At 41.0% G+C, this 22,553-nt stretch overlaps 1 protein-coding gene across 6 annotated transcripts in view; it reads right to left on the bottom strand.

Annotated features, from left to right (window-relative positions):
- The window catches only part of sdk2b (sidekick cell adhesion molecule 2b), a 245,957-nt gene that overhangs the window by 24,716 nt on the left and 198,688 nt on the right, over positions 1 to 22,553 (bottom strand). For all 6 annotated transcript variants that reach the window (XM_087784060.1, XM_087784063.1, XM_087784061.1 and 3 more), the window contains exons 14-36: positions 20,707 to 20,843; positions 18,940 to 19,087; positions 18,388 to 18,528; positions 17,815 to 17,996; positions 17,411 to 17,526; positions 15,160 to 15,355; positions 14,666 to 14,764; positions 11,398 to 11,589; positions 9,405 to 9,526; positions 9,098 to 9,207; positions 7,533 to 7,683; positions 7,231 to 7,468; positions 5,647 to 5,762; positions 5,382 to 5,571; positions 5,204 to 5,302; positions 4,858 to 5,052; positions 4,447 to 4,648; positions 4,272 to 4,375; positions 2,656 to 2,726; positions 2,166 to 2,298; positions 928 to 984; positions 454 to 555; positions 169 to 284 (exon numbers count right to left, since the gene is read on the bottom strand). In XM_087784060.1, coding sequence (XP_087640186.1) covers positions 169 to 284; positions 454 to 555; positions 928 to 984; positions 2,166 to 2,298; positions 2,656 to 2,726; positions 4,272 to 4,375; positions 4,447 to 4,648; positions 4,858 to 5,052; positions 5,204 to 5,302; positions 5,382 to 5,571; positions 5,647 to 5,762; positions 7,231 to 7,468; positions 7,533 to 7,683; positions 9,098 to 9,207; positions 9,405 to 9,526; positions 11,398 to 11,589; positions 14,666 to 14,764; positions 15,160 to 15,355; positions 17,411 to 17,526; positions 17,815 to 17,996; positions 18,388 to 18,528; positions 18,940 to 19,087; positions 20,707 to 20,843 — 3,217 coding nt within the window. The remainder of the gene's footprint in view (positions 1 to 168; positions 285 to 453; positions 556 to 927; positions 985 to 2,165; positions 2,299 to 2,655; positions 2,727 to 4,271; positions 4,376 to 4,446; positions 4,649 to 4,857; positions 5,053 to 5,203; positions 5,303 to 5,381; positions 5,572 to 5,646; positions 5,763 to 7,230; positions 7,469 to 7,532; positions 7,684 to 9,097; positions 9,208 to 9,404; positions 9,527 to 11,397; positions 11,590 to 14,665; positions 14,765 to 15,159; positions 15,356 to 17,410; positions 17,527 to 17,814; positions 17,997 to 18,387; positions 18,529 to 18,939; positions 19,088 to 20,706; positions 20,844 to 22,553) is intronic.

The raw sequence follows: 22,553 nt of genomic DNA, 5'->3' as shown, positions 1-22,553 counted from the left end.
CGATATACCAATAAACAGTTTTAAGAAGCAATTGATGTCAGTTAATTTTACAACCAACGATACCGTTCAGAGTGACTTTTATTTACACATATTTAATGTATTTTTGTTGTTTTATGCTGTGATGAAGGATACAAAACTACTATAGAAAATATCTCGCTGATCTCTGACCTTGTAACCTTGGATGTCTCCGTTCTGAGCGTCGACAGGTGGAGGCTCCCAGGTCACCTCCAGTTGTGTGGCCGTAGCCGAGTGTATGGCGATGTTCTGGGGTGGCGCCGTCGGAACTGTCAAAGGTCAACACAACCATGTTAGCAAACCAAACTATTACAGCTAAAATATACTGATTTGTTTTTTAAACAGCGTATGAAAAGAGCACAGCTGACCCTTGAATTACCAAGTGGTGTTGGTGAGCCAAGGTTTGGTAAAGATTTATTTGGTAAAAATTCTGCATACCTGCTTCCCCCACAAACACCTCCTGTGGAGTGCTGACAGGTCCCTCGCCCACGGCGTTGTACACACTCATGCGGATCTCATAGCGCTTGTGTTTACTTAGCTCTGAGGCAGGTGAAAACAAAAAGATAGTTGTTACATTTAACGCTGACACCAGAGAAGAGTTTGAATTATGAATAGTGTTTCAGTTCTAGCAAGCACAATTCATCATCTGTTTTGTTTTAAAATATGATCATTTTTATTTAAAAAAAAAGTAATTTGATGCACCAAAATAAATTGTTATTCTCATCATTTTCATTTAAAAAAACAAGATTTTCCAGTTTTGAATTGTGTCAACAAATCTTTGATTGTCTTGTTTAATTTGCTGTAGCTACAGTCAATATTTACGCTTTAGCTGATGACATGAACGGCAGTTTGCCTTTTCTGTGTCTAATTCAAGCATGTTAAAGAATGTGTTTCTCCAAAACACAAACTTACTGTCAAGCTCGTACTGGGTCAACAAGGAGTCGCTCAGGTTCCGGACCGTGTAGGGGGCTGCAGGAACAGGAAAACAAACAGGGTGTTAATTCACTTCCACAGTGTCAAAGTCGCTCAGTGAAAATATAATAATAGGCTTGGGCTACACACAGTTGAACAAGACGACACCTGTAATGATAATGAATGGCATTAAGAGTGTGTCGGGAAGGAGCATTTTAGTCATCGAGGAGGCGAGAGGTAGGACAAGTTATGACAATAGCATCTGGTCTTCCTGTCAAGGTGCAGTCTCCATCTGTTTTACTCTCTAAAAATGATCTGTCAAACTCAACTTCCCAGTCAGCACACAACCACATGAACCCTCTGCGAAGATCTTCTTTTGTCTTGTGGATAAGATCGATCAGTGGCCCACTCTTTGAGTCATACGTCTCCCGGACACACAGAAATAATGAATGCTTTCTATATTTGGGTTTTATTGAGGCTGGAAGCTTCTTTTTAGGTAGTTTTTAAAAACCACCTGGTTTTCTCTGAAATGATTTATTTTCTTTTTACACATGAAGGCGCTCATCTAAGTCTATGTAATGTATCAACAAAATAACAATAAAACAAATGAAGATTAACTGGCTCATTTCTGAAACCCATTATATAGAAGATTTTGCTTATTAGACACTCCAAGTGCAGTTTTCTCCATTAAACATACACGCGAATACTGCACAATAAATGCATCTACTTTGGGTTTATATTCCAAAGGTTGCTTGTCCAGAAAGCTCCCAGCATCAGTGAGAATACTAAGAAGTTCCCTGGACAGCCAAGAGATATCATCAATCACAGTGTCCGGGGTTTGTCTTTGGGCTACATAAGCAACGGACTGAGCATCTTCTGTTCCTTCTTTCATTACCCAAAGAAAGTCCAGTAGCAACGCAGGTTATGAAGCGAAACTAATGCTTTGCCTTTTCTTGGTGCAACATTGTGTCCCCCATGACTGATGGCACTGCATTGATCTCATCCTCAATTTAGGTCAGGGACTTCAGAGCAGGACAAATGGAGGCCTTGACTGGAGCATATTGCCAGAGAAAAGTTGAGACCTTGAAGAGTGATTTAAAAAAAATGCTCGGCTGTGTTTATGACCAGAGCTGGTGATGAAGACAACATTGGTTGAGTCTAATCCTCACTTGGAACAACAGTACATATGGAAAACAGAAAAGGTCGCCATATGGGAAGAACTTTTTTTTTCAACTCACCTGTAAGCTCAGTCCAGGCTGACATGCTGTTTATAGAGTGAACCGAGAAGCCGCGGAGTCGATCATACAGCAGCTCCCTGTACCGGACCCGGAATCCCAGAAGGACCCCGTTTATCTTGTCCTCCGTCGGCGGCTTTCAGGGAGAAGAAAAATTCAATTATAATCAACTCAGATGTTCCAAACTAGTTTATGCCTGTTTGGGCTTCTACCATAATGGAAAGTTTATTTACATCAATTAAGTAGCATCTGTCGCCACGGTTAACTCACGGTGATAGAGGCGTGAAAAGACTGAGATCACCGATATTCGTAACGAGGAGACCTCGAGGGAAGTGCGGCTCTATAAACTTTAAGACTTCGCCTCATAAAAGTTGAATTGCGCCTCTGTGCCTCCTGTTTTCCCGTTTACTACACGTACCAGTAAGAGAGTGTTTTAATAAGTGCCGAGTAAGTGTCTTTAAAAATCACAACAGCCTCCAAAGAATCCGCTCACCTGCCAGCGAATCAACACGGAGGTTGTTGTGTGCGGCGTGACCGACAGGATGGCGGGAGCTTCGTCGGGCGCTGAAGCAGGAAAGAAGAATGGAGGTAAATAGACTTAATTGAGGTGAAAATGTGCACACGCTGCTAAAGGTGTTGATGTGCAGTGGCATTCATGGAACATAAATAGATGAAAGGGGATTGACGGGAACAGTTTAGTCAAACTGCTGTATGTCAGAGTGACAAGTTTACCGGCAGCGTAAACATCGCAGTGTATTCATGCCCACACTCTTTTTGCATTTCATTTTCAACGCTCTCTTCGGGAAAGTAGCATGAAGAGTAGCTTTGGGTTTTGCTATTTTGGCTACAAATGTGAGTGAAGGTTTGAAGTCAGGTGCAATAAATAAACTAGAAGACGACCTGAGCGCGAACATGGATACCTTCACTCCCTCTATACAGATGCTACTTTTTTTCCTTTAATTAAAGTCGACATAGTTGCACAATATTCAGGTGAAACTTTGATCTAATCTTGTGGTTATTATTTTAGAATAAATAAGAAAGAATAATAACTCATTACATTTCTCTTGTATTGCTAATTTGTGTCCGCAAGGCGTTTTATTTTAAATAGAGAAAGATTGTCTCTGAAGTAACATTAGCCTTTGACTCATTGACACTCAAAGTATATTGTTTTGTTCAGCTTTACTCAAAGAATAAGCCTTTGAAGAAGCAAAAATGAGTAAAACACAAGTCTATTTGGGACCATTTACTTTCAGAACCCTTGGTTTGATGAGTCAGCGGTATGGTGAGATGCATGTTTCATGACCCTAGCTCTGGCTGGAATGGCGTAAAGCAGCAGGGATACGAATCTGAGTCCATAGTTCTCAGTCCTAATAAGGTAGTTAGCCATCTCCTAGTTGGGAATGAGATCTAGCTCCAAGGAAAGAATGAAACGTGAGATTGAGGGGCGGCATCGCTAGTGGACACTGCACCAATCTGTGCTGGTAAAAGAAAGAGCTGAGCCAGAAGGCAAAACTCTATGTTTACCAGTCTATCTACATCCCTACCTTTAGCTACGATTACCAACAATGGGTAGTGACTACAAAAATCATCTGGGAGACGCTCGGGGTAGAACAACTGCTCCCCCATCCCGGGCATCTGAGAGGGATCAATAAAGTCCGTCCGTCCGTCCGTCCGTCCGTCCGTCCGTCCGTCCGTCCGTCCGTCCGTCCGTCCGTCCATCCATCCATCCATCCATCCATCCATCCATCCATCCATCCATCCATCCATCCATCCATCCATCCATCCATCCATCTACAGTATTAGGATGATTCCTGGAAACCTATCTAAGGGGGTGTTTAGGCCATGGAGACTGGGCAGGACACACTGGAGAGACATCCTGGAACACTTTGGGGTCCCCCCGAAGACATAAACAATGTAGTTGGGGAGAAGAAAGTCTGGGCATCCCTGATGAAGATGCTGCCCTGCGACCCAACCCAAGATGAAGTGGTAGAAGGCGAGGTCTTTTTCATGAAGTTAACCATCAAGGTTCCTGCAATTCATCTTGGATTCTTCCTTCTGACGATCAGTGAAAATAATCTATATTAAACCAAATAAAGGTTGGTCACTGACCATCTTGCAGGGTGGTGATGGCTTCACTCTCTGGGCTGTACTCGCTGTCCCCGATATCGTTGGTGGCCTTCACTCGGAACTTGTAGGATGTAAAAGGCTTCAACCTGAAAGCACAAACAACTTTCCAGTGTCTCCTCTAATCTTTTAAAGGAAAGCCAATCGTTCAGAAACAAACCTAGTCACGGCATATGTGGTGGCCTCGTGGTTGACGGATGCCGAGTGGACGGTCCAGTTGCTCTCTGGCAGGATTCTCAGCTGCACCGTGTAGTACCGGACCGGAGAGAGTCCATCGCTGCCCGGCTCCCATGAAAGCAGAACCTGACGAGCTCGGACATCTTTCTGCAGCACTGTGGGGCGGCTGGTGGGTTGTGGTCGAGCTGCAGCACAGATGTAAAGTTGTTACCCCTCATTTACCATCCATTCATGTGATTATTAGTTTGAAAACGGGTCAGAGAGCGAGAGAACATCTGGACCAGCTGCTACCAAATGTTGCATCTGAATTGTTTCCTATTAGACGCCATCAACAACACTGCATTGCAGAGAAAAATAAAATGTGTTCCCCTTATAGTTTAAAAACGATGCTTACCTCTTTTCTCCGTCGTGACCACCAATGCTTCCGCAGCTTCTCCCCAGCCTTTCCGGGTTTGTGCTGTGATCCTGAAAACGTAGATGGACTCCTGCCTCAGGTTGGTGACTGTATACTGACGAGCACTGGGGTTTAAGACGTCGACGGTGGCTGCATTGCTGTTGGTGGAGTTCAGGTGGTAGGTGATCTGGTAGGCTGAAAAGTCAAAGATGAAACAACCCCCGGTTACACCTTTAGAAACATAGACAAATCCTGGACAGTCTAAGATGAAATTTAATTAATATTTTGTTAGGTAGAGCCAAAAAATAACACTCCTAAACAAACAAAAACTCATATTTTTACTGACCAAGGATGATGCCATTGGGCTGGGAGGGCGACTGCCATATTAACCTCACCGAAGTTGGCCTCACTTCAGGGAATAAAATGCCAACCGGAGGTCCAGGTACTGAAGAGGATCATGTTTTAAATAAAACATTTAGCAAAGTGTCTATTTTGTTTTCACATTCATGCTTTGACTTTTTTACCATCATCCAACGTCCTCTCCAGAATCGGTGGGGAACTGGGCCGACCGTCTCCGATCCGTGTGAAAGCCAGAACCTGGATCTCATAGAGGACGTATTTCCCTAAAGAAGTCAGCTGGACACTGTGTGTGGCGTTTCCCTCCACCATCCAGAAGTGGACGGGGCTATCGGAGTCCTTCTCTTTGTACACCACCTGAAGAAGCGTGAAGATGAAAGAGTATTGAGAAGGACGTTTGAAAACAGGTCGGGCATTAACGAAGAGGCAGACCTTGTAGCCCAGTATGAGTCCATTTCTATCCGGCTCAGGAACTTCAAACCATCGCACCAGAACGCTGCTCGAAGTGGTGGCGAAGGCAGAGACGTTGGTAGGTCCACATGAGGGGACTTGGAGTAAGCAAAGAAAACACGATTATGTCATTTTGAGTTCCTTTTTTTCCTATTTTAAACTCAAACAAAACATTGTCTAGTGGTTTTAATCAGATGTTTATTCAAAAGAAGTGTATCTGTTATGGATCTAAATGTGTATTCACAAGCCTGATAAACAGTTAGCTGATTTACACCGAGACAGTTTGCTTTTAGACAGAGTTATCCTCTTTATTTCTGTGCTTGTGGCAGAGTCTTGAATCCTCCTGTAGCCTTTGGGCCTCCAGAGATGCACAGGAAATCAAATACAAAGAGCAGGTCTTTTCTCTTTCCTGGCAGCCGTCCCTGGACAAAATGCCCCTGATTCTGAAGAATTTGCTTGAGTGTGTGGAAAAAAAAAGGACAGCACATTTCACATTGGAGCCCATGTGTTCCCAATTTCTGTCAACTGCTTATATTACAGACTCGCCCGCGTCTGCAGACGACTGCCCAAGAAAAGCGAGAGGAAAACGGAGCAGTTTAGAATACAAAATTGGAAAGTATTTTTAAAGTGAGTTTCCCAGATGAGGATGTATTAATGTTGGTAGTGTTGTCATAGCGGGTTTTGCACATCACAATCTTCCACTTCATTTTAAAAGCTATTTTCAATTATTTCGTTATTTTCATGGAACTATTTTTCAACATCGGTCAAGATTGCATTTGGACACATGGTTCAGATATTCGTACGAGGTTTAAAAAGTCTTTTGAGAAGTGAAAATCTAACCTTCTATTTTGTGATTGGTCTTTTAAACACAAATACGCACTCCTACACACCTACACACACTCCTACTACACTACTCATAGACAGAGTTGATCCAATCAAGGCCAGTAAAGAGACGAGAAATGGAGCATTACTATCATGATAAACCCTCTCTTTCTCTTTATACAGCTGGTACTTCTGGCTCATTCCTTTATTGGTGGGAAATTATTGGAACTTTGAAAATGCTCGGTGATTCTGTAAACAGACTTGTAAAGAGACACTTGACTGCTCACAGGAATTTGGATGTTTACGATTGGACTTATTAGATAAATGAATGAATGCAGAGTTCAACATCATGAACGAGGTCAATGTCATTTTTGGCAGAAGTGCTTTTGGACCTGATAAGGAAGTTGTAACAACAAAGCAAAGTCTAAAGGCTTTCCGTTAGATATGGTGTATTGAACGACATGTTTTAACTTATAAAGAAAAAGTCAGATGAAAAAGATGCCGAATGAAGAACTAAGTTGTCGAGATAGTCCAGTAGACAGAAATCCATTAATCATGCTTTTTAATCCGAGCAGATTTTTGCCTTTTTGATCTCAGTTTGAAAACAAACTCCCCCATTTCGAGCGTTGCAGTGAAATCAATTAAATGTATCAAAAGAAATCCTTCAAACATTCTGTGAAAGGCAGCGGAAACAGATCATTTGAGCAAAGGGATGTGTTGGTATCTACTGCACTTCTCACTCACCAGACTCCCTCGTTCTACCCCGGACCGGCTGGCTCCACGGCCCCACGCCGATGCCGTTGATGGCCTGGACCCTGACCTCGTACTCCGTCCACTCCTCCAGGTCTTCAATAGTGAACTCTCTTTCCAAGCGGTCGGTGATGACCTGGATCAACGCTCCTCTCGGAGATCCCGCACGGGAATACTGAACCCGGTAGCCCACCTGCTCAGGGTGACCATTGTACTCCCACTCCGGCAGAGGCTGGAATTGTAAACAATAAATCGGGAATTCTGTTCTTTTATTGAATTCATTGGATGTTTCTTACCATCCATCTCAACCAAAGGCTGGTCTCGCTTGCGGTCCTCAAGGTTACATTGGCGGGGGCCATGTCCGGTGGTGCAGGGAGGGTCTGGATCTTTCTCGATGGTTGACTTGGGTGACTAGTACCGACGATGTTCACTTGGCACATGCGAAACCTGGAGTTGGAGATTGATTATTATTATAAAAGAGCAGTGGATCATACCTAAGCGACTAGTAGGTGTTTATACAGAAGATTAACTGAAGAAACTACTGCGATAAAAGGCACCACTTTCGCTCCCGTATCAAAGGACAAAGTAAACACATGATCAACAGCAACAAGTCTTTTATTCAAAAGCTTGGTTTCATGTGGTGGTTATGTAGCGCTCATGAGGGCACTCTGGTTACCTCACCCCAAATCAGACCCCTCACCTTCTTGGCCGGCAATCAAGCTCCCTTGTGTTGTTCAGGCCTGTGTCATGCACAGCACAATGAAACATCTGAACCAACATCGTGCAGGCTTTTTCCAATCATCATACCCCCGGCTGGGCTTCACTGTGCTTGAGTGCAGATCAAAGAAAATGAATATGCTGATTGGGTGGTTTATTTTCTTTTCCAGCACAAGTATGTGAAGCAAACTCCAGTCCAACCAGAGCGTTTAACTCCTGTGAAATGCAAAGCAGCGGCCCTGATGTTTGAATAACCACGAGCTCGGCTGGCACGGGTCGTTTGGGAAGGGCATAAGTGAAGTATTTATATTGATTTTGATCGCGTAAACAAGCCAGAAGAGCTCGTGCACCCCGACTTAAATTCAAATCAAAGGAAAAAGGAGGACAAGGAAAGCGTCTCGAAGAGGAGGGAGTTGGAATTAAGCACTGAATGTTCTAGTTTTCCGTTTGTAACAATCAGTGAATATTCATTTCTACGATAACCCAAATGAGAAAAAACGAGAATTCTTCGCCAAAAACCTCGCTAATTGCATTATTCATAATTAAAGTGCGCCTCGTGCCTGAAAATACGAGTTCAGCACAACTGTCTGGATACGTATAATTATGGATATCAATTAGTAGTTTTTGTCTATAAAACAAGTAATGAGAACGAATTCTCACAACTAACACGTACTCTGTATGTAAATGCAGATCATTGCTGATAAAGCTGGAGTGAAAATACCTATTTAGGTTAAAGTAGGTTGTTGAAGTAAAAGTGTACATACAGTATAGTGATAAGATCATAGTCTTACTTTCCATGGCATTGCAATAAATAAATAAAGACTAAACAAAAAAAAAGAAAACTGTGTTGAAATAATTTAGGTTGACTTATAGACATATTTTGAATGTATCTTAAAAATGAAAAGGATAATATGTATTTGTTGTGATTGTCGCTTTGGGGCCTTTAATATACGAAGAACGCTATGGTGCATTCAATAGCGTGGGACAAAGAAAACAAAATGAAAATCATCTTAATCAAGAACAGAAAACCATGTTAAAAAAAAATTATTTAAACTAAAACCTGCAGGGCTGTTGACTAGCATGCCTCGTAGCAGTTTCACTAAAAAAAAGACAACACTTGCAAAGCAGTATCTCGGCAGCTCACCTGTAGAAGGTGTACGGGTTTAGTCCTGGGACCTCTAGGGAGCGAGCATCAGGCTCATTGCCCACCTGGTGGACCATCACCCAGTCCTCTGTATCCCCAACGGCTCCCACCTGAGAAGGTAAAAAAGACTCCAATTATGCAATAAATAACATATTAAAATGAACAAAAACTCAAATGTAGTAAGATAAATCCAATAAAAGTTATATTTCAACATTAATTTAATAAAAATATTTGAAAAAACATTCAAGGTTCAACTTGTGTACAAAATGTAAACCTGATTTGAATGTGCTTCAGACTTGAGTCTCACCTGAGCCTCCACCTGCCAGCGAGATATGGAGGTTTTCCCGTCATACCCGGGCTTGAATATCAGCCTGACGGAGCGAGGGCCGATGGTGGAGATGGCGATGTTGGTCGGAGGGCCGGGGAGCTCTGTGAGGAGGCAGAGACATCACTGAGTCATTCTCCCAGAGAGCCAGACTCATCTGTAGCCCGTGGCTGCGGGTGATCCATCTCCCACAGCACACTCTGGTGGACACACTCATACTGCACATATATAAGAGATAAGATCCTGCTGGAGATACAAACTAATGCTCGAGGTGGATCAAGATAGAAGCAGGATCTTGGGAATAATGTTCATAGGAGGTACTTGCTATTTTTGTTTTTGTTTGTCGGCAGATTTTAGATGATGAGCAAAGACAAGACTGACAATAAATCATGGAAAAACAAATACAACTTGCATAACGTTAAGTCAATACTGTATGTATGTTTGCTTTTTAATAATATTGGACTATGGGAGGCAACCAAGACATAAGACACGTGGGTCTCATGCGGCCCTTTAGTGCATTTATGTGGTCCTCATGAGGTCCAAGATCATGTAGAAACTTACAAACACATTTTTAAAATGTATTCATATTATTAATTACTAGTCGCTCAATATATGATTTTTCCCTCTGATTTTGTCCTTCTTGAGAGTGTTTATTGCCCCTTAAAAAGAATTAATTGAATGTAAAACACTAATCTGAATTAAAGAGTGCTTTAATAGAGAATTAACATTTTTAAAAAGTAAAAGAAAAAAATACAGTACATACTGCTTGATTTAAATCTCTTAAAATACTTTTCTTATTGTAAGACTTGACATGATATAAAAACATCTATAGAGTCAGAAATAAATCATGAGAAAAAGGAGGTCCAACTTCCCGAAATTTAGCTTTTAGTTATGTTTAAAATGAGATAATAAGACAACAATAAAATACATGCCATGACAACATCAGTCTGAGAGAGTGTCCAAAGATCCAAAATAAGCAATAAAACTGACATTTTTAAAACATTGCTGTTTTACTCTTCATTGTATGCTTGGATTTTATACTTTTTCCCTCCTTTTTTTCATGATGGCCCCTAACTACAGACACTGTATAAACACCTGGCCCTAGAGGAAAGTGTATCCAAGCTTCCTAGGGCAAGAGGCGTTTACTGGAGCACACAGCAACATTAACACGAACACTATTACACTTAAACCAGCTCTCACAATTGAGCAGTTCATAGACCTGCTGTTGTGTTGATGTATAAAGCACTCTTTGATTCTGTGATTTCACACCTGGCAAATTAAAATTATTTTTTAATCCACGCAGGATGTGAAGAAACATCTCCGCGTGCTCAATCAAACAAGGGTTATCTGGGGACAAGAGCTCAAACTCTTCTGTTCTACACTAAGGAAGGGATTATTCTGGAAGCATCTCAGGTGTAAAAAGCAAGTCGGGATCCTGCCTGACAGAGGCGACTGTATTACGAGCACAAAATGGCTTCATCTTCCTTCCTCCTTCATCGCTCTAATAAACATTAAAGTGCCATTAGTGAGTGAAGCGCAGAAAAGCCGCGCATAAATCCGAGCTGGAAGGTGTTAATGTGACACAGTAACGTACTGGAGTGTGGACAGTGGCCGAAAATTACAGACACACAATCGCTCCCTCGGGCGCGACGCGGCAATTTGCTCCCCTCTCGCTTAAATGTGTGTGTGTCTTCAGCCCTAATGAAATGCAGATTAGAGGTGAAATTATCGCCTCTAAATCTTCCGCGTGACTGATCGTCGCAACGGCGTTCAGCTGCATCATTAAGTCACGAGCGCACGGGCGTGTTGCTCTACGTAAACAGTTGCGGAGGTAATCAGAGACGCCGGCGTTGGTTGGAGGAGCCGCCAGATGTGCGCACTTCAGGATGCAAATCTTTCCTATTCTCTCCCTTTCCTAAGAAAGTCTGCATTGTACGTCACGTTTTGATGAGTCAGCATGAATCCCGTCACCGACCTGGCGGCACCCCCGACGAGATGGTGGAGGACGACAGTTGACCTTGACCCTTGGAGGTCATGCCCGCCACCTCGATGGTGTAGGTGGTGAGCGCGGTCAGCCCGGTCACGCGGTACTCCAGCGTCACGTTGGGGAGGTAGTGGGTGACCCTGGTGTTGGTGCGGTTGAACTCCTCCCAAGAAATCCGGTAACCTGCAATCATTTCAGAGGTCAAACCGCCGTCAGAATGCACTCTGACGCAAAAAAAGAAAATACAACAAGTAATCTACATTTTTACGACTCTTGGTCGCCGGCAGGCTGAGAGAAATATTAAATTAACTTCATCAAAAATTGAATAGAGCAAATTAAATCAGCCGTGATTATTCCTCCCCGCGCTAAACTTAATGTGATTTGCCTCTGTGCCGGCAGCTCTTCTCACGTGCTCGCAGGAGATGTTAAGAGCACTTCTTTTCTTCTTGTTTTTTTTTAAATCGATAATGTGGCGTGGCAGGTCTCGGTCTCCTGGGAATGTGCCATACTTTGAAAGATTTTTTTTTTTTTTAGATTAAATACATCATGCATGCTCACGTGTCCCGCAACTATTTTAGTCTTTCTTTGTTTGCGTGAGATTCTTCTGAAGATTTGAGGTGAAAAATAAAAGATATAAAGGGAATAAACCTTAAACATTGTGAAGTTTAAATCACTGGTGCTTGTTTCTGAAGAAAATATATAAGCCATATGATTAAAAATGGAAATAAACCCTTGTGTAATTACTGTTTTCGTAATAAAACTAGATAAAAGTTATATGTTGGCAATATTTAAATGAAGCAGTGAACTTTTTGATTCCTTAATCAAAAGAAAATTGATAAAAAAAACATCTAAATGTATCATTTGGAACTGTTATTGGGATGCTGGTTACTAATCTGAGCTCTGGAAATGAGCGCTTCATGAAGCTTCATCTCCTCCAGCCTCTTGATGAGTCCAGGGAGCTCGATAGCCTCTTTGCTATCCGTCTTAAATGACCGAGCTTCCCACTCTATCTCTTGCACTTCATATCTTATCTTCTACCTTCTGTCCGTTTGATGGAACGAAGAAGCGTTGAAAACAAAAGGATCATTCTGCGGAGCAGCTTTCATCACAACACAGAGAGACTGGTTTAGAACCTCAACCTCATACACAGAAACTATCTTTTTAAATGCTGATAATTATCTGTATCGCCATGGTTACCACGGGCAGAGATGGGAAAAGTGTGACTTTATTTATGCACTCCTCAATGAGATCACAGCTGCCGTATAAATGTTTTTTTTAAGGTAATTAGTTCATCATTGACTGTTTTTCTCTTTTCTCTGTATTATTTGTCCCTTTTTAGGGCATTATTTTAATAAAATATTACACAATAAAACTAAAACTTTGGATTATTTAGCATCTTTTTATGATTTCATGCTATAACTACTTTTTTATTTGTTACAAAATATATATGAAATACAAAAAGTTTAAGTTTTTTAAGGTCTTTAAATAAAATTAAAGGCGAATTATATAATATTCATTCAAATGACATCTTTACGTCTTTTTAAAAAAAGGATTGTTTATTACATTATTAAATCTAATGGTCCACCTCTGCTCTGAGTCATCTGCATGATACTCAGAATAGAGCTTTGTTGAGTAAGATGATTAGCCAGATCCTATAAAATGGGATAATATTGACTAGATGAAGATGCCCTGTGGCTGCTTAATAAAAGAAAAGGTTTGTTCAAAATAAAACGTATAATACTGGTCAAAAGCCTTAGGAAGAGTTGTTGACTCTCAGACACTTTTGAAACTGTTGTGACCAGAGTTTCTCCCAGTTCCTGAAAGCCTTTTGATGCTGAAGGAAACCTTCAAAACCATCACCAAAAGTACTCACTGACACCTTGACTTTTGCAGAGTTTTTTTTGAAGGAAAGCTACAAGTTTCAGTTGTTATGACGGTCTGTCTCCCCTTCCATCGTTAAATCATTTTTATAGAAACATAATACTTTCTGCAGTGTAATACACTTCAAATGAAGCCTTTCAAGGGTACGGTACCACAGTTTGTTCCAACACGACTTTTATGTAGACAGAGTGGGTTTTAAGTACACAAGAAAAGTTGGAAAACATGTCGGAATCGGTAGCACCAACGTTCAAGGTATGATTTAACAGCTTTAAAAAGTGAGTTCAACCCATCATTTTCTACTCACCTTCATGTTGACTAAGAGTTGGGATTATTTTCAGATGAATCTGTTCCCTTTTAGAGTTATAAACACAAATGTGTCTCCACTTCAACAAAGTGACTGGAGCTCAGTTGTCATCTTCGTCTAAAAAGACCTCAAAAACATCCAAATACCTCTCTGGTGCTAGTTTGTAACGTCCATTTTGTATTGAAGACAATCAGCCTACTTTGGGTTATCATCGCGTGCAGTCAACTGTCTACACAGGAATTGCTCACGGCATGTACATCCTGTTTGTGTGGGATGTTGACCTTGCATCTTGCCTAGCAGGGTCCGCTTAACACAAGCTTAAAATACAGTTTTTTTGTGTACTTTTTTCAGGAACAATTCCTAATGTCGAGGTTTCAATAACAATTCGGACGTTGCAGACGAGCATTATGGAGGTAATTGTATGTTTTAAGTGTTTAAGTGTGGGTTATATGTGAAATAAAGATGATAAAGATTCAAATGAACATACATTTTTGTCTATAACTCTAAAAAAACTCTGAAAATAATCCCAACTCTTTGTCAACATGATGACCGACATCACTATGAGTTGCTAACCCATTTTTGTTCAGTGGAAAAATCCCACTCTGAAATTATTTTTTAGTTTTGGGTTACCTGTACATCTTTCTTAAAACTTCTAGCAGTTCTCTACTTAGCTGTCTACCATTTCAATGTTTTGATGGGCCTTATGTTGTGACTAAATAATCATGGTGTTCTAAAACTTTTGACCAGTAGTGGTTTTAAATGTGTGTAAAATACTGCGCTATAGTCTGAAGAACATCTAACTTGAGCAAACCTCCTCCATAACAACCTCGATCATGCACCGCCGCACATCTGCTGACTGCTAGATTCGGTGAGTCCACAGACGTGTGACACAAATACAATAAATAAACAAATGATGAAGCAGCCGTCTGGTGTTCGCCCGAAAGCACTTCGTCCTGCTGCTAATTATCATCCGAGGGGTATATCACGTCGCGCTCACTCGGAGTCAGGCTCCGGGAAGAAAAATGGTCTTCATTCCAATGAACGTCAGGGTATAATTATGGATAATTAATGTACCGGTGAGGACGCCGTTCTTCTCGCTGGGCTCGCTCCAGCTGACTTTGAGTGACGTGTCCAGAATTTCGGTGAAGCTCAGGTGCCCGACGGCTCCGGGGGCTGCGAGGACGGAGAAGAATCAAATCAGAGGAGCCCAAGTTGAAGTCGTTACGAACACAGGAAGCAAAGTCAGGAGAGAAAAAAAGTATACTTTCAGGAATACAGGTGAAGAAAAAAACCCATGTAGGAGAAAGTAACTGAAATTTGGATAGTCCTCGTCAAAGGAGATGTTCAAGAATAAAATGGCATAAGACCAAGTAAAGCGACAGAACCGATACCAATTAGCTCTGATGAAACTCCAGCACGATGAGTTCTGTAGAATATTTATTAGCACTTCTCCACAACTTTGTACGGCATGAATAATAGACAAAGCCCAGACGACCGGTCTCTGAGCGGCGCCGCTGTCCGCCGTGATTCGTGAGAGTCAAATCCGCGGAAAAGGGAAAGTCACTTACTGTCCTCGTGTGTCCTCAGCACTCGAGGCGGGCTGCGGGGACCGTCCCCCGGAGTGGTGAAGCAAAGCACCGAGGTGTAATACTCGGAGAACTTCTTCAGGCCTGTCATGTATCCCACGTGGACGCTGTCCTGGAAGTTGGGTTTTACTGTAAGCATGGTAACATCCTGCTGTTTGCTGGGCTCCCAGGCCAGAAGCTGGAACGACAGAGCAGGGAGAGAGGATACGCCTTTATTAGTCTCACAAGGATGAGCTTCTAACGGTGCACTAGCCAGTGGACAGAATGAAGGATAGAAAGTGACATTATAAACTTTAAACAAAATCAAGAAAAGTGAGCTCAGCCCTCTCATCATTTCATCAAATAAGGGTCAGTCGGAAAAACTAAAAAGGTATACATCTCTATCTATAAAGGCCAGCCTTGTAACCATCTCATGCATCGAAAAGAGATCTTCTTGGCCAATGTACGAACTTCTCTGTTTCTGGATAAAGCCTAATATTTTGGCCGAAAAAAGCCAAAAGCATTTATGCTCTAACTACTGCCTTAAATTAGAGCTCTGTAGCTCAACGTTTAAGGAAGCTACAGCCTTTTTACCTTTATCCTCAACACAAGGGATACTACATTTGTAGTACTACATTTGTTTGTGGGCCTTGGGGTTACCTTCAAAAGTCGTAAGTGGTTTCTTTAAGCCTTTAGCCATTTTTAGTAATCTGTTGCAATTGGCCTTTCGCCGAGCATGTTCACAAAGCGTTTAAACGACAGAACAATACACAACAAGGACAACAAAATATTTCAAACTAAATTACACGGCCTTTGAATTTTCCATTCAAAACATTATTTACTTATATTATAAAAATCCCTGGGTAATGCTTGGTTCTTTAGCTACTAACATATGGTATAAAACTAAAATTAATTCACAATTTTTCTACTTTGCAGTCCGCAGGTGCAGCAATTCACCGGTACAAATATAATGCACCACAATATGGAATAAATAAAACAAACAAACAAACTCTATGCAATATACTTGTGGCTTTATATCTAAAATAACTAGTCAGCCTTACAATTAACCAACAAAATGAGTTAAAAGAAGAACTCAAATGAGACCATGTTGTTCAACCAACTAAGGGCATTGAGATGTATTTGAATGTACTTAAGGTTAGGTTTTTTTGTCCGTCAAGCTATTTTATTTTTTATGTTTTTCATACTATAACATGGACTTTTCATAACTTTCCGAAAACGTTAGATCTCATTGTTTAAACTATTGCCTCCCGGTGTGTGAGACAAAAAATGAAGTACAAACCTTGTACTAAGGTATCAACATGTCAAAGATAGAATGGCTGCAGACGTATTAATACATGTTATAAAGTTATGGATTTATTTTATGGTGTATTATGTTTTTTCCTGGATATACAGGACTATTTTGGTCTTGAGAAACTGATCCAGAATATGGACTGGACCGTCCGTAATTGGATTAAGGAAATGATGTCAAGTTTTTTTTAAATATTATTTTCACAGTTTCAAGACCGAACGGGTTTAAAACTCATGGAACTCACGGCTCCAATATATGTCAGTTGATGTAAAGTTAAGCTCAAAGAAAACCGATTTTGAAGATTTGACTGCACACTTCAACAACGATGGCTCAGACTAGAATCTGACACGAGTCAAACTTAGTTCATTTCACTGTGAATCCTGCAAACCCTTGTTGAAGTCAGTGAGCCAATCCTGACTGATCTTCTGAGACTTTGATGTTGATTTGGGGACGATTCTGAACTTTTGACCGGACTTAGGGTCCGTTACAGAACAGAAAGTTGTGATCGGAAAATAAGACTCGACTCTAAGCTATGGCTCGATGGCGTCATGATCTGTTTTATAATCCAAAGTTCCAACAGGACAAATCAATCAGTAGAAAGGAGTGCATGACGACTGTGCAGGAATTACGTGTCAACATGATTAAAAAGCACAAAGTGGGCGTGGCCACCGATCCCCCAGGGGCCTCAGCGGTGAAGTGATGCAGAGACCGACAACACTCATGACTATGTAATGAAGATATCCATCATCACACGCACGCGTCCTTACAATAAAACACTGGACGAACAGCGCCGGAGATGAAGAGAACGACCTCGCTTTGACAAACGGGTAAACAAAGTCCATTGCTCATGCCGGTGCCAAACACGTCTCGCCCGCCTGCTTCTCCCACGTCACTGTGACACTTCCGTCGATGAACATGATGGCCGGCGGTGATGATGCCACTGACCTTGTAGCCCTGGTTAATGCCGTTGATGAACTGAGGGTTCGGGGCTGTCCATGTGAAACGGATAGTGGTGGAGTTGACCGACTCGGCCTGCACGTTGCCCGGGGCGATGGTTGGAACTAGACGGAGAAGGAGGTGAAGAGAGAGAGAGAGAGACAAAGGTGTGAGTGTCATTTTTGATGTGTCGCCTGGTGATGTCAGGTTGTTGTCAGCGGCGATTCGTGCAGGTCTGGACTCATGCTGTGTCTCATTGATTCAACACGTGTCAAGAGTTATAGATTCTCTTTGTTTGATGGATTTAGATTTAGGCCCAGCAACCTAAAAAATGACTCGTTTATAAATACAAACCCTTTAACAACGGCAAAACGAAATATGTACGTTACCATTCCAACAAATGAGACGCTCACCTCCCTGTAGAGTCCACTCTGTCACTTTATGGCTGAACGTTCCTAGACCTGCTCCGTTGTACGCGGCCACCTCGATCTCATAGTTGGTCCAGATGATGAGATCTTCCAGCAGCAGGTTGGTCACATCCGTGCTGGAGATGTTTTTGATCTGGTAGTCCACTGGCAGTCCGGTGAGACGGTATCTGGAACACATTGTACGCCTGTAATACCTCATAATTCCTGCTAGGGAGAGACAAAGACTCTGTTGTCAGAGACCTGGACCGCGGACTACAGACGTCCTGTCAGAAGGCGCGACCTAATTGTGTGTTTACATGACTTTGGAACAGGCTGACTCAGCCCGTTAGAGTCAAAACAGTCACAATGTTCTGGTTTTCCCCTCGAAATGCAGATTTTTTTTTTCTCTCTCTTCTAACAATCACTGACACAGCAGGGACATCATTAAAGTCAACTCTGTAAATGCTCTCAGACTCTCAAAGCCTCATAATAAAGAAAAGACAAGCAGCAAATATGAATCGATAAAATACTTTTCATTTGTGCTACAGAGGCCCAGTGAAACACATCGCAGGTGCTTACCTCACAGTGTATCCACGCAGGAGGCCGTTCTGGTGGCTCTCAGGAGGGGGCTGCCACTGGATCATTATGGACTGGTTTGTTCTTCCACTCGCGATCACGTTCTGTGGGGGTGCACTTGGTGGCTCTTCAGGGAGAGAGACCCTGGGAAAAAAAATGTTTCGGACCAATAAGCAGATAATAGACGACTAATACACCGATGGAAGAGCTAGTGTAGATAAAAGTGCTGCCATAGCTGGAGGATGTATGGGATACAAGGAGGCTAATAATATATATAAGTATGTTCTTAAGATCAAAAGCTTGTGAAGTGCTTCTTCAAGTGGAGAGGTGATTACTTACTTATGACACAAGCTTATAAAACTGGAGGAGCCGCAGCCATTTAGTTTAGGCTAATACGCACTAACATGTCTCTGAAGTAAACCAGTATTGTGTACTTTCTGTATATTTAATGCATTTATTCCTGGACTGAATCATATGTTTGCAATGCGGGAGTAGATTTTTATGTTATGGATCAAACTTAATTGGTTTTCTCGTACGACTTCCTGTGCGACTCACCGCTCCGTCTCTTTGCTGAACTGGCCCTTCCCCACATCGTTGACCGCGCACATCCGGAACTGGTAGGATCGCGCCGGGATCAGGCCGTTCACCGTCACGGCCGTGGACTCGGGTTCAATGTTGGCCAAGAGGATCGCCCAGGGAGCGTCTGAGAGGATGAGCCATATCGAATAAGAGGCACGTATGAACCACAGGGAGAAGAAAAAGAACAAAAACAACTGCCAGAAATAATTTCTGTCATAGAAAATCTTTTCACGATTGAAGCACTACATGAGAAAAATACTTGTGTAACTCCACGGATCATCTCTTACATGCAAGTGCCGATTCGTATTGATGGACATTCTTAATTAGACTTATCGATCGGCATCTGCAATTCCTTTTCAAGCCTACGAGTTGAGCTTGGGCCGATGGTGTGTTTAATTTCTTGGGGAAAGCGCATTGACTGAATCCACACCGCCTCAAATAAAAACAAATCCAGCCAATCATTGGCGATTCCCTTGAGCATCGCAAAAGTTCTCAGTAAAAATCAAACTTGGGTTTTAATTACTTGGTTGTTTTTCCAGTAATCGCTTGGGAAATAAAAAAAAACCACAGTATTTATCAAGGAAAAAAGCAACAATAGATGAATGGACAAAAGGGAAGTCAAGTTAAAACAACAATACGCTAAATTACGCAGATCAGATCAGAAAACCACTGTGCTTTAACATTTTTAATTCGCCGTTGCCAAATACAACATGAATAAAGTAAAGATAAAAGCTCTCGTTGGTTTGTTTTATCTTCATTATAAGTTAAAAAAGTCTCTCAGTACTTCATATGAAAACTCTCTGACCCACTGATGTAATGCCTTTGGTAGTCACATGGATACATGCTGTGCAGGTTGTCCAGACAAAATTGTGTAGTGAAGACCTGGTTAAAATAATTGCTGGAAACTTCTGTGGGTCGTGACTGATCAAAATTAAACAATCCTTATAGAAAAAAAAGTACTCATGTAGCATAAATGCAACTGTAAATGCAAAAGTAAAATACAAGTGTAGCAATAAAGTACTTTGACATTTAAAACCACGTATTATCTAACATTAATAAAATTTTATTTTCGTTCCTGTTTGGACACATAAAATCCCCAATTGAATCTCCAGGAGTTTTTCAACATTAAGACATTCCAAGTAATAGTTTTACACAATACACTTGAAATGAACATGTGACTGATGTAGTTCAGGCACTACAACAACATCGCTGGGCGATTGCACCTGTTGGACATGGAAAATTAAGTTCAATTGAGAGGTAAAAAAAAAATTGTAATCCAAAAAATGACTTAAGATAGATACAGATTTTAACTGCAATTGCAACAAGACAAATAGTACTTTTTTCCCCCTAAATTCTGTTTAAAGAATAAGCAGGTAGATTAGTTTAAAATATTCTATAAAGTATTATACGATTATACGGATATACACCAGCCACATTATAGTTAGGAAGCAGCTGAAAATATTATGGATGTCTCAATATTTGATTTCATCCATGATATAAACAGGCACCAGGGCAGCCATAGCTAACTTGGGATTGATGGGAAATGCATGTATTTGAGCATTTATTGCTGCTTATCTCAATCCTGTGGTCGAATCTTTTTTCAAAAGTAAGTCTCTAAGTTTCAGTTTTGGAGTACACAGAGTTCACACTTTGGTGTGGAAGAATCTTTTTAGTAACAACCTGCAACAGCTGATATAAAAGGCGAACACGCTTGTTATACAAATATGAATCTAATAAACTCACTGTTCTCAGAAACCTCCAGGATGTACCGAATGAGCGGACTGTTGCCGTCGAAGGGTTTGGCCCAGATCAGATCAATTGCTCTCTTCTCGGACTTGCTCAGCAAAGCGGTGGGGTTCTCCGGAGCATGAGGCAGCTGCCTGTCGTGACAAATGAAGACTCCTTTATGAATGAACCTTTCAATCCCTGCTGGGAGAGCCATGTTTTTACTTTCATTCGAGTTGCACAACCTAGGCTTCAGAAAAAGAAATGAAATGCATCCAGTCAAAACGGACTCGCAGTCACACGGAACAAAACCAGAATCGGAGAGGAATTGTATTCAATAGCAGAGGCGAGCAGATAGAAGGACAATGCAGGAGGACATGAATAAATGGAGCCAAGGTTGCAGATCCCAAATCCATTCAAGCATAAAATCTGATAAACACAGACAAATAGATACATTAAACCGAACAGCATGAATAGATTTGAAACAAAGCAGCCGCACGGCAAAAAAAAAGAACAAGTTGGTGGACAAAGAGACGCGATCAATCAGTGAAATCCCATTTGCAACAGTCGGTCGGCAAGAGTTGGACAATGGCAGCAAAGTTTTGAAGAGTGTACAGGCAGAAAAAAGAAGTCAGAATAATAGACTTCGTCCTTGCCCAAATGTGTTGAGTAAGAATAAAAGCTTTTAAAACGACAATCTCTTTTATCGAGGGAGGTCGAAAAAATGGACGATTTATAGTATTTAAAATGGGAAAGTTTAGTAAAATGGCTGCAATCGTCATTGGAACACAGTGAACTAACATTTGGGTTCCGCCGTTTGACTAAGAGGCTGCTAGAGCAGGGGTGAGCGATTATTTTTACTCAGGGGCCACATTATCTACCGTGGCTGATATAAGGGCCGTCAAGCCAAAAGAAGGCAGGGTACAACTAAAGAATTATATGATGGGAAAATTTTAACACAAATAAATAAAAGGACATTTGAAAATAAGCTTGGGTTTTAATTTGATTGCGTATATATTTTATTATAAATCATTTTAATTTAAGATTCTAAAAAACATTGCATAGTTCATATATCTTAGTTTTAATATGGCATCATTTTATTTTATCTTATTTTATTCATTTAATATACATTTTATTAAATAAATATTCGTAAGAAACACTACGAAAATTATACAACAAATACCCATAAAAAGGAAAAATGAGGAGAAAAAAATATATTTATCTTTAGGAAAATATACGCACAAAAATGCATAATGAAGTAATTACAGTAAGACCGGTGGTAAATTAATTGTTTAATATTTAATTTTGTATACATTTTATTTAAAAACATCATATAAAAGCAGCTATGAGAAAGAAGATATTCAAAAAAATATATCTTTAAGAAAATATATTTAGGGTTGATCTAGTCCTAGTATTGATGGATAGCTATTATAAATGGTCAGTTTTATATTATTATTTTAAGTTCATGTGGGCCGCATGGATGGAGCCCAGGTCTGTGCTAGATTAAATGTTATTAGAGTTAGTTATTATTCTATTATAGTGATTCTATTTATAAATTAGTTATACACTGCTAGGTAGGGCTGGGTTTCAAACTCCGGCTCTTTTAGGGCCACCGAACTGAGAATCAAAACATGTTCTTTCAGTGGCAGACTTGATAAAGTGTGTTTTTTCAAAAAGGAACTGATAAGTAACAAAGTCAGAGACACCAGATTGATGTGTCACTTGTCAACAAGTGTTCTTTTGCACAGGGAAACTATTTTTACACATTTTCTCTGAAAGATAAAAGCTTGGAGTGGAAATTTACCAAAACTGAAAAGAAAAAAATCCTTAGTGTGATGATGGGAAAAGGTGTCGGTAGCAGAATC

Source organism: Callionymus lyra, chromosome 2 (genome assembly GCF_982586985.1).
Source record: "Callionymus lyra chromosome 2, fCalLyr1.hap1.1, whole genome shotgun sequence".
Taxonomy (NCBI): domain Eukaryota; kingdom Metazoa; phylum Chordata; class Actinopteri; order Syngnathiformes; family Callionymidae; genus Callionymus; species Callionymus lyra.
The sequence above is the reverse complement of the archived record's forward strand: the minus strand, read 5'-3'. Positions and strand labels throughout refer to the sequence as shown.